The sequence below is a fragment of the Anopheles cruzii genome, unplaced genomic scaffold (genome assembly GCF_943734635.1).
Source record: "Anopheles cruzii unplaced genomic scaffold, idAnoCruzAS_RS32_06 scaffold00635_ctg1, whole genome shotgun sequence".
Taxonomy (NCBI): Eukaryota; Metazoa; Arthropoda; class Insecta; order Diptera; family Culicidae; genus Anopheles; species Anopheles cruzii.
Genome location: NW_026454227.1, coordinates 1 through 11,010, shown reverse-complemented (window position 1 = coordinate 11,010; position 11,010 = coordinate 1). Strand labels below are relative to the sequence as shown.

General features: G+C 51.9%; 2 protein-coding genes across 2 annotated transcripts; both read right to left on the bottom strand.

The window, feature by feature from the left end:
• Positions 1-887: 887 nt before the first annotated feature.
• LOC128276158 (uncharacterized) lies at positions 888-2,419 on the bottom strand. The gene is made up of 5 exons (XM_053014625.1): positions 2,401-2,419; positions 2,195-2,322; positions 1,983-2,112; positions 1,056-1,649; positions 888-988 (listed from the first exon to the last, which is right to left on the bottom strand). Exons 1-5 carry the CDS (start codon positions 2,417-2,419, stop codon positions 888-890), a joined length of 972 nt encoding a protein of 323 aa, XP_052870585.1.
• Positions 2,420-2,668: 249 nt separating this feature from the next.
• On the bottom strand, positions 2,669-8,510 carry LOC128276157 (intraflagellar transport protein 80 homolog). Its single transcript, XM_053014624.1, has 4 exons — positions 7,710-8,510; positions 7,266-7,645; positions 6,128-7,204; positions 2,669-2,828 (listed from the first exon to the last, which is right to left on the bottom strand). The coding sequence occupies exons 1-4, from the start codon at positions 8,508-8,510 to the stop codon at positions 2,669-2,671; spliced, it is 2,418 nt and encodes an 805-aa protein (XP_052870584.1).
• Positions 8,511-11,010: the final 2,500 nt, after the last annotated feature.

Here is an 11,010-nt window from a genome sequence, read left to right as displayed (position 1 = left end):
ATTCCCCGAAAACCAAGGAGATCTTTAATCAAATGATGGCCGAAGTGTACGCTTCACACTTTTTGCCTTCGTCCAGTGTAGCGCCCAAAAAAAAGGACATAAGGTGTGAAGGTTGCGTGCAGCTTTGGCCTACATCCGAGGGGCGCCTGAAGGAGGAGCATGAAAGAAAGGCTCTGGCCATTGTGCCCAGGATAGCTTCTTCGCTTATTGCTCTCTCTGGCTCTGGCTCTGGTTGTGGGTGTGAGTGGGTGGCGAGCAGAAGAAAACACAGGACAATAACTACAGCACGGCCTGTACCGTCCTGGCCAGGACATGGCCACAAACATCGGGGCACGCACGCACGCTCCGGCCTTTACGGCGCTTGCCGGTGTGTCCATCGTCCAGCGGAAGAACGTAATGATGATGGCCGCTTTGAGTGCACACACCCCCCACCGGGTACCGACACCCCGTCCGAACTGATGCCAAAGTAATGGATTTTCCGAAGCAACCACCGGACGGCGTCGGCTATTCTGTTACTGCCGGGCGCACCAAAAGGAAGGCCGCGGCGAGTGCATCGCGCACCGAGCAACTTCTCCATCGACGGAGTTGGCGCACCTCTTGTCCTTTCCGGGCGGGGGAAGGACGCTAGTGGCGCTTTTCTTTCCTCTCTCTCTCTCTCTCTCTCTCTGTGTGAGGCAAATTGGATGGACCTCTTGGCTTTAAAGTGGGCAGCGAAAGAACGCGAAAGACAGTAGCACGTCAAGTGCGATTGCGATTGTTGTCATGGAAACGGTAGAGCGTGCTTTTATTCACCACACACACTTACGCGCGCGCGCGTAAGTAAGAATTGGAGTTGTCTGAAACTGGTCGGAAAGCGTCCGAAACCCGGGGTCTCCTTTGGGAAGGTCCTAGAGCACCTGGTACTGCAGGCGGAAGCCCACCTCTGGGCGCGTCGGCTCGTACAGCCGATCACTGTTGAAGTACATCACGAATGGTCCAGGCGAGGTCACTATAAGAGTAAGAAACAAGCATACCGGTTGAGGTCCTGCCGCACCACCAGGGTCTAGGGCGCCTACCGTCCACGTTGGCGTTCATCAGGCTGCGGCTGCAGAACCGTTCGGCCCGCAGCAGCGGAAACGATGGCAGCTGGAAGACCGCATTCGGGATGTGCAGGTTGTCCTCGGAGCGCACCTGCAGCGGGATGTTGGAGTAGCACAGCTCGTCGAAGCCCACGTTACCGTCGGTGGGATCGGCACTGGACGCGATCTCGAAGGTGGACATGCTGAGCCGCAGTGACCGAGTCGTGCGGCCACGCTGGAAGCAGATGGCGTAGTTGACGCCGCCCAGATACGGACCGACTCCGCCGGCGCCGTTGCCGAGGTTAAACGACTCCACCGTGCCGCTCGGTTCGCTAAAGTACTGCAAACAGCCGGCCGGGGCCAGATCACCCAGATCGTTGTGGTGGGTGCGGGCCTGCGGCTCGGGTTGGGGCTGCGGCTCGGGCAGCAGGAGGGCCCGCATGGCCATCGGCATACCGGCGGGACACTCGAGCTGCTGCACCCGGACACTCCAGTGCGGGTTACCGAGTGTCGGGATGTGCGATCGGCTTGCGATCCGGAACGTGATCGTTAGCGTCCGATCGGCACTGGTCGGACTGAATGGCACGTAAACTACCCAAAGGGGGAACGAACAATCAAGAAATGGATAGAACACAAAAGTCAGATGACCGAACTCCAGGCGGAAAAGTTTTTCCGAATTTAAAGGCTAATAAATTTTTAACCAAACACTACAAGAAGAGGCCCACGTACGGTATGTGCAGTGAAATGACTGCTTCAAGCTGCTTCTAAGTGAGTGACACTTAAGCGTCTCACTTCCTATTTGCGCCCTGATTGAAATCTTGCACTGTGGTGGAGTGGATTCGCCAACCACTGGGCCGGGACACGGACACGGACGGACGGGCTGAAAGTAATTTCGTTCTCAATCAAATCAGAACCCTCGCTTACCGTGCTGGCCGGAGTTTTCGCCGCAAAGGTTGAAATCCATGTTCTGGACCGTCAGCGCATCGTTGATGCAGACCGGGTACGGATCGAGCGTCGGTTGGGCCAAACTGAACGAGTTAAAGTCCAGTCGTAGCTACGGGCAAACAGGAGGGCGGAGTTGGGGCAGTCCGATCGGAAGCTGGGCGTCACCGGGAGACACCGTTTGATGGACATACCTGGCAGATGCGTAGGTTGAGCGCGCGGATGGTGTACACGCACGTTACACCGTTGGCCCCGGCGTTGGTCGGCGCGATGAGCGTGGTCGTCTTCACCAACGATGTGCCACCGCAGGCCAGCGTCGGTCCTGCCAGCCAGCCAGCCAGCCCGAGCCCGAAAAGAGAAGACGGAAATGAGAATGCTCCGGGTTAGTCGTATTCGGTACCGTTCGTCCGATCTGCCATCTTTCCCACGGGCGAAAGAAATCCATCGTCCATCGGCGGACTGATAGCCCGGTTTGGCCGGGGGGCGTTAAACTGGTACTCCCACCCTTCGCTTGGCTGACGCGGCGACGAGCTCTACGAGCGATGTGTTAATTTCCTTTTCGGATTACCGTGCTCTGCCGTCCCCCGAGGGATGGCGACGGCGCCAGGGTACTTGATTTTGCATCGCAAAGCTAGGGTTCCCGTTTTCTGGAGTGTGGATCCGGTATATTAAGTGTTAATCCTTCGCCCGATGTCGATTCCAATACACCTCTCAGTCAAGGACTCTTCATTGACGGGGTTGCTGTATGGGAATTCTCTGTGATACGTCCGTTTGACGGAGCGATGGAAGTTGGAGAACGGGGTTTTTGAACTATTGTCACTCTTATCACTGTCCGCCGCCGTCTCTGTCTTCTGCTGGACCAACGTTTTATACCAAACTCCTTCTTAACAGTCCGCACACTACTGGGGACTTAAGACTGTTCTGCTCGCTGCCAGTGAAGGTACTGTTTGAAGCGGGTTGCTATCGGTCAGCTGATCATATCATTGCGTTCTCGATGCGTATCTTGCCCGCCGCCAAACATGCTACACACAACATCAATTATGGACTTGCCCCAGGGCGAGGCCTATGGCCGTCGGGAGAGTCGGGAGAGAAACCAATGACCTCCGCACGGCACGGGAGGGGCACACTAACTTCAAGCTCCCGATCAGGCCGGAGATACCGATACAGATGGCGTGGACCACGCCGACATGCCGCTAAAGTGGTCGTACCTGCGTACTGGGCCTCGACTTGGCCGTGCCCTAGCAACACGATTGCCGTCGCGATAAGGGCAAACTTTGGAGCACGCATGGCTGAAGACACTGACCACTGACTGACCGATCACACTAAGGCACTGCTACTGCTCGCCAACCGAAGGTTGCACGTGGCCGAAGGGGGGGGGGGCTAGAGTTGGCGTTCTATCCTGACGGCCTCAAGGCGGTACGCGGCACAGTAAGGCGAAAGGACGGATGCTTCACGAAAGCTCAACTGATTTGAAACTGCGAACGCGCGAATCCTTTTATACGCGCGCCGCCCCGACACTGCCCGTTATCACCGCGACGACCACAACGGCGCCGTTATCTCGGTGTTTTTCCTCTGTTGCCGTTTGGCCGAACCGGCATTCGACGAGACACGATTTTCCCATAAGTGTTGCGCTACGCAAGACTTTTCGCCACCTTCGCCACCTGCGCTGCTTCCGCGGCCCCCCGAAATTATGTCGAACTTTCGCTTCGCGTAGGTCAGGATGGGTGAGGATGGCAAAAAACCGGCGCCAGACCCAGGAGTTTTCGACAGATTTTTGTTTCGCCAGTTTTGTTTGTTTCCTGTTCCTTCGTGTGTTCCCCCCAGATAGGCGGAGACGCGCGCCTCGATGGTATCGGTGGAGTTGTAGGGCTACGCACTCGCAAAGATAAAAGCGATCGAGAGAGAAACGAAAGCCCCTGGGGGGATAGGCACCGCACCGAAAGCTGCGGTGTGTAGGAAACGGTGGCAAAGTCATTCATAAATTAAGGTATGACGAGGATGAGAAAAGTACGTCAAACGGGGAACATTTCGCACCCGCTACCAGACATGTTTTCCGGCCCGCGTGACGTACGGTTGACTCTGCATCTCGAGGCGTTTCCCGTTTAGAGTGTGGTTCCTCGGTGTGCAGCGGTCCGAGTGACTTCATCACCAAACGCAAAGCAAACAGCAAACGATGCTCGTACGTTTGTAAAACAGATAAATCGATGTAGCATCCGCCTGCGGCGGATCGATCAAAATGTGCCGCGTGTTCCCGTGCTGCTCACCTCAGTTCCCGATAAGAACTTTCGAATCGGTGTTAAAACAACTAGGTGAACTGAGTTTTGGAGGACCGTTGTTTCGGTTTCCCTTGTTGCGAGGTTAGGTGTTGCGCAATAGTCCCATTGTGGAAGGTGTTTTTGTTGGCGGGCTGGCCACATTTCGCAAGAAGTTGAACATTGTTTACTGAGCTGTAGAAGCAATCTCGGGATCGGTCCGGACGTCAAGGTCTTCACCGAAGGAATGTAGGCGAAGGTTGACTCTATTTTCTTTCACTTTAAAAAAACATTCATTTACCTTCATTGCTCTGCCCTTTATTCTTAAACTGAATCTCTCCCTGGGCTCGTCAACTCTAAACTGAGTTTTGTATACCACCTTGTCGATGCCATTTGGCATATGGTTTTTTTTTTCTTACTCAAAAACATGTTCGTTCTAATCGCCATCCAGAATAGCAAAAAGTACATGAACAAAGCAAACAATTAAGGTTTTTAAACAATCGAACTAAATTCTGAAAAAAACACGTGAGCACGATACGATTTTTTTTAGCCGGTTGCTCAATGTTGCTCAATAGTCAAGACACATGTACTTCGCGTCATGGCCGCAAAGGTGGCGCTGCAACACTAAACTTGTGGTTCTATTCTCTGCTAATCAGCGCGAAAAGCACGTGCACGTTTGAAAACATTTTTGAAAGCGCGTTTTGAACTTCATTTTATCCGCCCGCTCGTGCCTCACCACTCGGTGACGATCAATACCGGGGCCGCGAGCGATCGAGAAACAGTTCGTCAGCATCCGGATCAATGTGCCACCGTGTGACAGTCTCGCTTCCGGCGGTGGTCCGGTGGTAAGCCTTAATCCGGCCGGCGGTGGCGGCGCGGGTCGCAGCGGTGGAAGCAGCACTAGCAACCGCAGCAGCAGCCGCTGCTCGTCGGCCGTTTCTAGTCCGATCGAAGACATCATCTACAACACCATCAAGTAAAGGACCGGCGGAACTAGGAGAGGTAGGACAGTGCCCCGGGGTGGGTAGCGTACAGGAGAAGACCTACGTTTTTTTTGCGTTGAACAGTTGTTGGAAACGACGACCAAAGTATTACCGGAATTTGTGATAGCGGCAAGTAAAGAACCCTTAACCGAAGTCCCTAGGAACGGAACGACATTGTAGATTTAGCAAAGGAGCGAGGCGGTAGCAATGTGTGGTGTTCGCGAGGGGCAGCACCAGAGCTCGGAGGACATCGATCGATTAGGATGTTAAGTGTGTGCGGTTTTTTGCTTCTCTTTAATTTACTGTTGGCCAGATATGCCAGAGTGGTGCTTCCGATTCCGACTCTGACTCGAGTTAAGCAGAAGCATGTTGTAAATCCTTTCCAAATTAATCGATACCCATAGGGGAACGGACGCAGAAGTGATCTTCCCGAAATAAGGGAAAGCGATGATCCTTAAGTGGTCCCATGCTGCCCTGCTGAAGGATGTGAGGTTGTGAAAGGTATTAGTTTGCTGATCATTGAGGGCCGGTGTTACAGGAGCCGATACGATGCAGAGAAATATAGTAATACTAAAATGTATGGATATGGACCTGTTTAATAATGGAACCACGATATTTTTGTAGCGTAAGCGCGATAACGGTTAGTGAAGAGATGAAAGCGGCTCAATAAAAATGTGTTTGAACGTAAGTGGAACAAGACAAAGATTTTTCGAAATAATTTCTACCGAACTAGCGATTCTGTGACAACTAATCAAACAACAACTTATAAAAAAACTTCTCTCTTCGGATTGTTCCGACAAATGGTTTATTAGTATGTCATCAGAAACACACAAAATTCTGTCTCTGACTACTATATGGTTTAAAACCGCCGTTATCCGTTCCGTTATCTTACGGTGCGTCCAGTACCAGAAACTGCGGATCGTTTTCCTCTCGTTCCAGGGCCTGCAAGTATCGTTTACGTTCCGCCAGCACAAGATCCACGTCCTGCTCGTGTTTCAGCGCCACCTCGAGCGCCTTGTTCCAGCGGTGCATGCGCAAGCAGAACCGAATGGCCTCTGGAATGCGCTTGTTGTGCAGCAGTATAGTTTCCGCTTCCTGGATGCGCCCATTCATGACGGAGTTTTCGGCCATATGTTCCGGACTAGACAGCGGCATGGATTTGATGTAGTTCAGATAGTTCACCTTATCAATCTGTAGTGAGGCGCAAAACGCTTCCTCACTGATGTCCAGCTGGTTTCGTTTGGACGCCATCGCGGCCAGAGTGGCCCACAGAAGCTGATTCTGTACCAAGCGGCACAGCTTTAGCGACCGTTCCCACTGATTTTCGGCAAACAGTTTGTGCAGTATCACGCAGTAGGTTTTCACCGAGACGGTGAAAATGGCCCCGGAGCTTCGGAACGTCACACTGGCCCCTTCAAAGTTTTCCAGCGTAATGTTCTTGCCGAACTCGCTCGTGTCGTACGTGAACGTTGTGAGCGCAATCAAAGTGGGATCCGCACAGGCCTCACCCGGACAATACCATACGCTGTAGCTGAGATCGTGAAGGCCAACCAGGATATTGGTGTCGTTGGACCACATTACCCGATGTACCTGTGTACCGATCTTGTGCGTCACATACTCTGAACTGCCGGTGCAGTTCGTAATATGCAGATCCTGGTTCACGTCCACGTACACCAGGTACTGATCGTCGGGACTGCCGAACCGGCAGACGGCCACCTCAACAATTGCCACCTTGGCGTGGATGCTGTATGGTTCCTCCTGCCGGGTGGCACTGGGAAGGAGATCGAACACGTGCAGAATCGTTTGATCGGAGTGATCACGCACCGCTAGCGAGTCCATTCCGAGAGAAATACAGCGACTGTTGAGATGCGCGATCTGGGCCTGTGATCCCGGGTACCGAGGGTTCAAGTGCAGCCGCCCGGAGTACGTGTAAATCCAAATGGAGGAATGGTCAACTAGGAGGAAGTTTCTGTCACAAACAAAGAGTCACAATTATTCCGAATCTCTTCCGAACGTCCAGCGGTACATACTTTCTGCCAAGCATGATGATGCGAATATCACTCCGCCCGTCGATGATGATCGGGGTGTTGATGTAGTGCTCGTTGAAAATGTGAATCTGGTGAACCGTTGCGACGACCAAATGGCCATATCCCAGCTCCCACTTGATGACTCGCTCGGAAAAGTCCAGCGTGTCGGTGGTACGCGCGACGATGTCCTGCAGTAGGATCGTTTTGCGACCCGTGGTGATCGCTTTCAGGTTGCGATTCCGCAGCTCCCGTTCGATGATGTGCCCGAAGAGCAGTGTCCCAGTGCTGGTAGAGGACGCTATTTGTGTTCCATCCGCCGACCACACGATATTAAACAAGGAACCGATCACTTGCTGGTTGAACCTCACGATGCTGTGGCTCCACTGCGGGCGAGAGCAAGACATAGTCAGCCTGACATAATCGAATCCGGTGTGACGATCCACTTACCCCAGTGCTGTGGCAAAGCTTGAGCATGTTGAATCCTCCAACGGCCAGCAGCTCACCATCCGGACAGAACTCAACCGACGTTATGGCGTAGTCATCGGCCACGCTCGTGTAAACGTTCGTGCCCTGTGTGTCCCAGATCTTGTACCGACAGTCTTCGCCACCGGTCGCTATCAGGGCCGTATTGTTCGACCACGACAGACACAGCACCATCCCGTCGTGGGCTCTCCACTTGGTCAGCTTACTGTTCGCGGCCAACGGTTTGATCGCTACGAACGATCCCTGGCTGTAGGCAATGGCCGTCGCCGTTGGCGCCCAGCAGGCACACCGAATTTGGCCCTCGTTTTGCACGACCGTCGACCGTAGCATACCGGAACGGGACCAAATCTTGATGACACCATCCTCGCCGGCCGTCAGCAGTCCGGCTCCGTCGGGGCTCCAGCGAGAGGCCACCACCGTTCCCGCGTGGGCCGCAACATTCCGCTCGACACGCGCACTTTTGTTCAGTATTACAAACCTTCCGTCTTCGCTCGATATCAGCAAACTTTCGCCACCCTTACTGCCCGACCCGGGACCAATGGTAGCGCTGGCGACACCCGAGCCCCTCGCGTAGAGCCAGTGCATATCGGTCGGAACGAATCCCTCGGGCAGCTTGGCCACTTTCACCATCTCCCGATTGGTGGAGGTCCACTTGTGGAGATCGTCGCTGCAGCAGCTGTACACATCCTCGTTGTTGCTCCACCCGAGCGTCGAAATAGTATCCTTGAGTTTCGAATCCTTCGAGAGATAGGTTTTGAACTTCATTTTATCTGCCCTCGCTTGTGGGTAGTAAAGTGAAAACGACAAACTTTGCTTTGTGTACGGTAACCGTTGCTAGGATACTCCGGCTCCGGCCCCCGGGTTGGTCTTTCCTTAGTTTGGACCGGTCCTGATCGTTGCTAGCCTGTCGCTTGCGTCGTCGTACTTCAAACTCACTGCTATTTGAAACCTACTTGATCGATTCATTTAGAACTTGGTACATCTTCCCTCCACATATGGAATACATTTAAAGTGAAATTGATTAGAGAACGTAATGGGGGGATTTTATGATACTTCTGATGGATTTGATGAGCAATTTTTAATAGTTGTGTAAGAGCGCATTTTTGTTTTGAACTCCTCAAACTGGAAACAGTGATCATAGTGGTGTATTATTGTTTATTGAACCATTATTACTGGTTTTTTATCATCATTAGAACATTCCGTTCGCTACACTAGTCCCGCGATTGTCCGGCTGGGCCAAAGTCACCTTGTTTACGTGAACGAACGCTGCTGGCATCACTAGACGGCATAAAGCGGCGAACATATTCCATTGCCACCGGCAACATTCGCCTTTCGAATTCTTGGCTATTTTGCCGAAGGTACGGGTCCATGACGATGGCAAAACATTCGCGTACGAGTCTAAGCCACTCCCGCATCTGGATAGATTGATCAACTTCGTGATCCTCCATCTGATCACTAAAAGCCTCCTGCTGGATAGATGGCACCACTTCCGGATCCTCTATCTGATCACTAAAGGCCTCCTGCTGGATAGATGGAACCACTTCCGGATCCTCTATCTGATCACAATGGAGCTCCGGCTCACTTCCTGCACGTTCGTTCTGCAAGCGCCCGCTTGGACCTGCGCCAGGGTTGGCCCCCGGTTGGTTCTTCCTTGGTTTGGACCGGTTCTTCTTCCGACCTTTCAGCCGTCGTCCAGAAAACTCTGCGGATGACATTCTGCGGCCAAGACAAAAGGATCTTAGGTTCTTCTCCTCTACTAGAGGGGTAGCTTTTTCTACAGTCGTAGGGAACTGTTTTCGGTCGCATCTTGTGTCGAGACGCAGTTAGCACAGTTAACAACAATTAACCACTTACCTTGCACCTTTCAATTATCCGTATCAGGTATTTTTTTATATAATGAATCAGCTTTTCTCAGGCTTCAGCCAACAGCCAAATTTTCGGTGTACCACGAGCACAACGGAAACAGTAGAAGTGACAGACTATGAAAAAGACTATGACAGACTATTGGGCTATTGAAAAACAGTTAGAGTTCGTTTACTAGCCGTGATTGACTGATCAATGAAGATGAAGACACTGTTTTCTTGCTGTTTTTCCAGTTTCACTGAACCCTTGTTTGCACCGCTACGCACCGCACGGCATTCCACCAAGCGCTGTTGACTCAACCCAGATTACTAAACAGCGTTGTGGACCAAACTGGCAAACCACAGGCCAAAAACCCGGCAAAAACAGAACCATGTAGCGGCATCTTGTACAACCGACTCGATCCAGCAACCCGCCCGTATAGACGCGAGTAATACGGCAAATATTTTCTGGCAGCACTGCCGAACGGCAAGACAGTCGAAAAGTAGTTCAAAGATTTCAATGACAGGATCGTTGGAGGATCGATCGATCGCAACGGAGGATTCGTTTCCAGTCTCCACAAATCTTTTTTTTTCCCTTTCCACGTTGCTCCAATTTAGGCCAACGGCTGCTGTCGTTGTTGGGCCAACGCCCCGTAGCCCGTTCCACGATGTACGGACTTCCGCTGCAACTGCGGCATGCTCCTGTGCATCAAACGGAAGTGCAGCACTGGAACATAATGGTCGATTGAGTGCAATTGACGTGTAGTTTTCCGTAAATACAGTGAACATAGTTTTTAGATAACAATAAAGGTTATGAAGATCAATCGGATCAAGTAACAAACAAAGATGGATTAGATTCACATCAAAATGGGATGCAATTTAATAATATAATATTACCCTCTTACCTTCAATCCGGCACTACAACCAACCAGTGAGCGGATCCGGCTTGCAAAATAGGCAGATAAAAAGATAATGTTGACATTAATAAAGCACCTTGTGGAAACTCGTAACCTGTTCATCACAGGTTTTGGTTCATTGTGCTTCCGCATTCTCTTCGCAGTGCCGTAAATGTTCTTCTGCTACTTACCTCGTACTCTACCAACAAGTCATTTATTTTGATTTATGCTGTAAATAAAAAAGTTTGCGCGTTGACTGCGGCATGCAGCGGTCTATATATCAATGGAACAACAGCAAAACAGCAGCTCCATATTCTCGCTTCACAATGGACGCATAATTGCCATCGGGGCTTCCGCTGGGGCGACCACACCATACCGGCATTTCCGGTCCCATCTTTGCGCCACTTCGAGTTTTAAGTAAATATCGCGAACGTATAAATCGAAACCACGTGCCACATTTTGACTGCCGGCGAGGGTCGGACCATTTTCCGGTAACCCTGCGCGGTGGCATTCCACATCAATCATGCG

Bases quoted from the DNA above. Each gene is read 5' to 3' on its own strand.
- LOC128276158 (XM_053014625.1), bottom strand. The intron at 2,113-2,194 runs GTATGTCCATCA...GTTTGCCCGTAG, and splicing joins TCAACCTACGCATCTGCCAG to CTACGACTGGACTTTAACTC. The intron at 989-1,055 runs GTAGGCGCCCTA...TTACTCTTATAG, and splicing joins GATGAACGCCAACGTGGACG to TGACCTCGCCTGGACCATTC.
- LOC128276157 (XM_053014624.1), bottom strand. From the start codon at position 8,510: ATGAAGTTCAAAACCTATCTCTCGAAGGATTCGAAACTCAAGGATACT. The intron at 7,205-7,265 runs GTATGTACCGCT...TGTTTGTGACAG, and splicing joins ATCATCATGCTTGGCAGAAA to AAACTTCCTCCTAGTTGACC. The intron at 2,829-6,127 runs GTAAGATAACGG...GGCGGCGGACAG, and splicing joins TTTCTGGTACTGGACGCACC to TGATAAGAGTGACAATAGTT.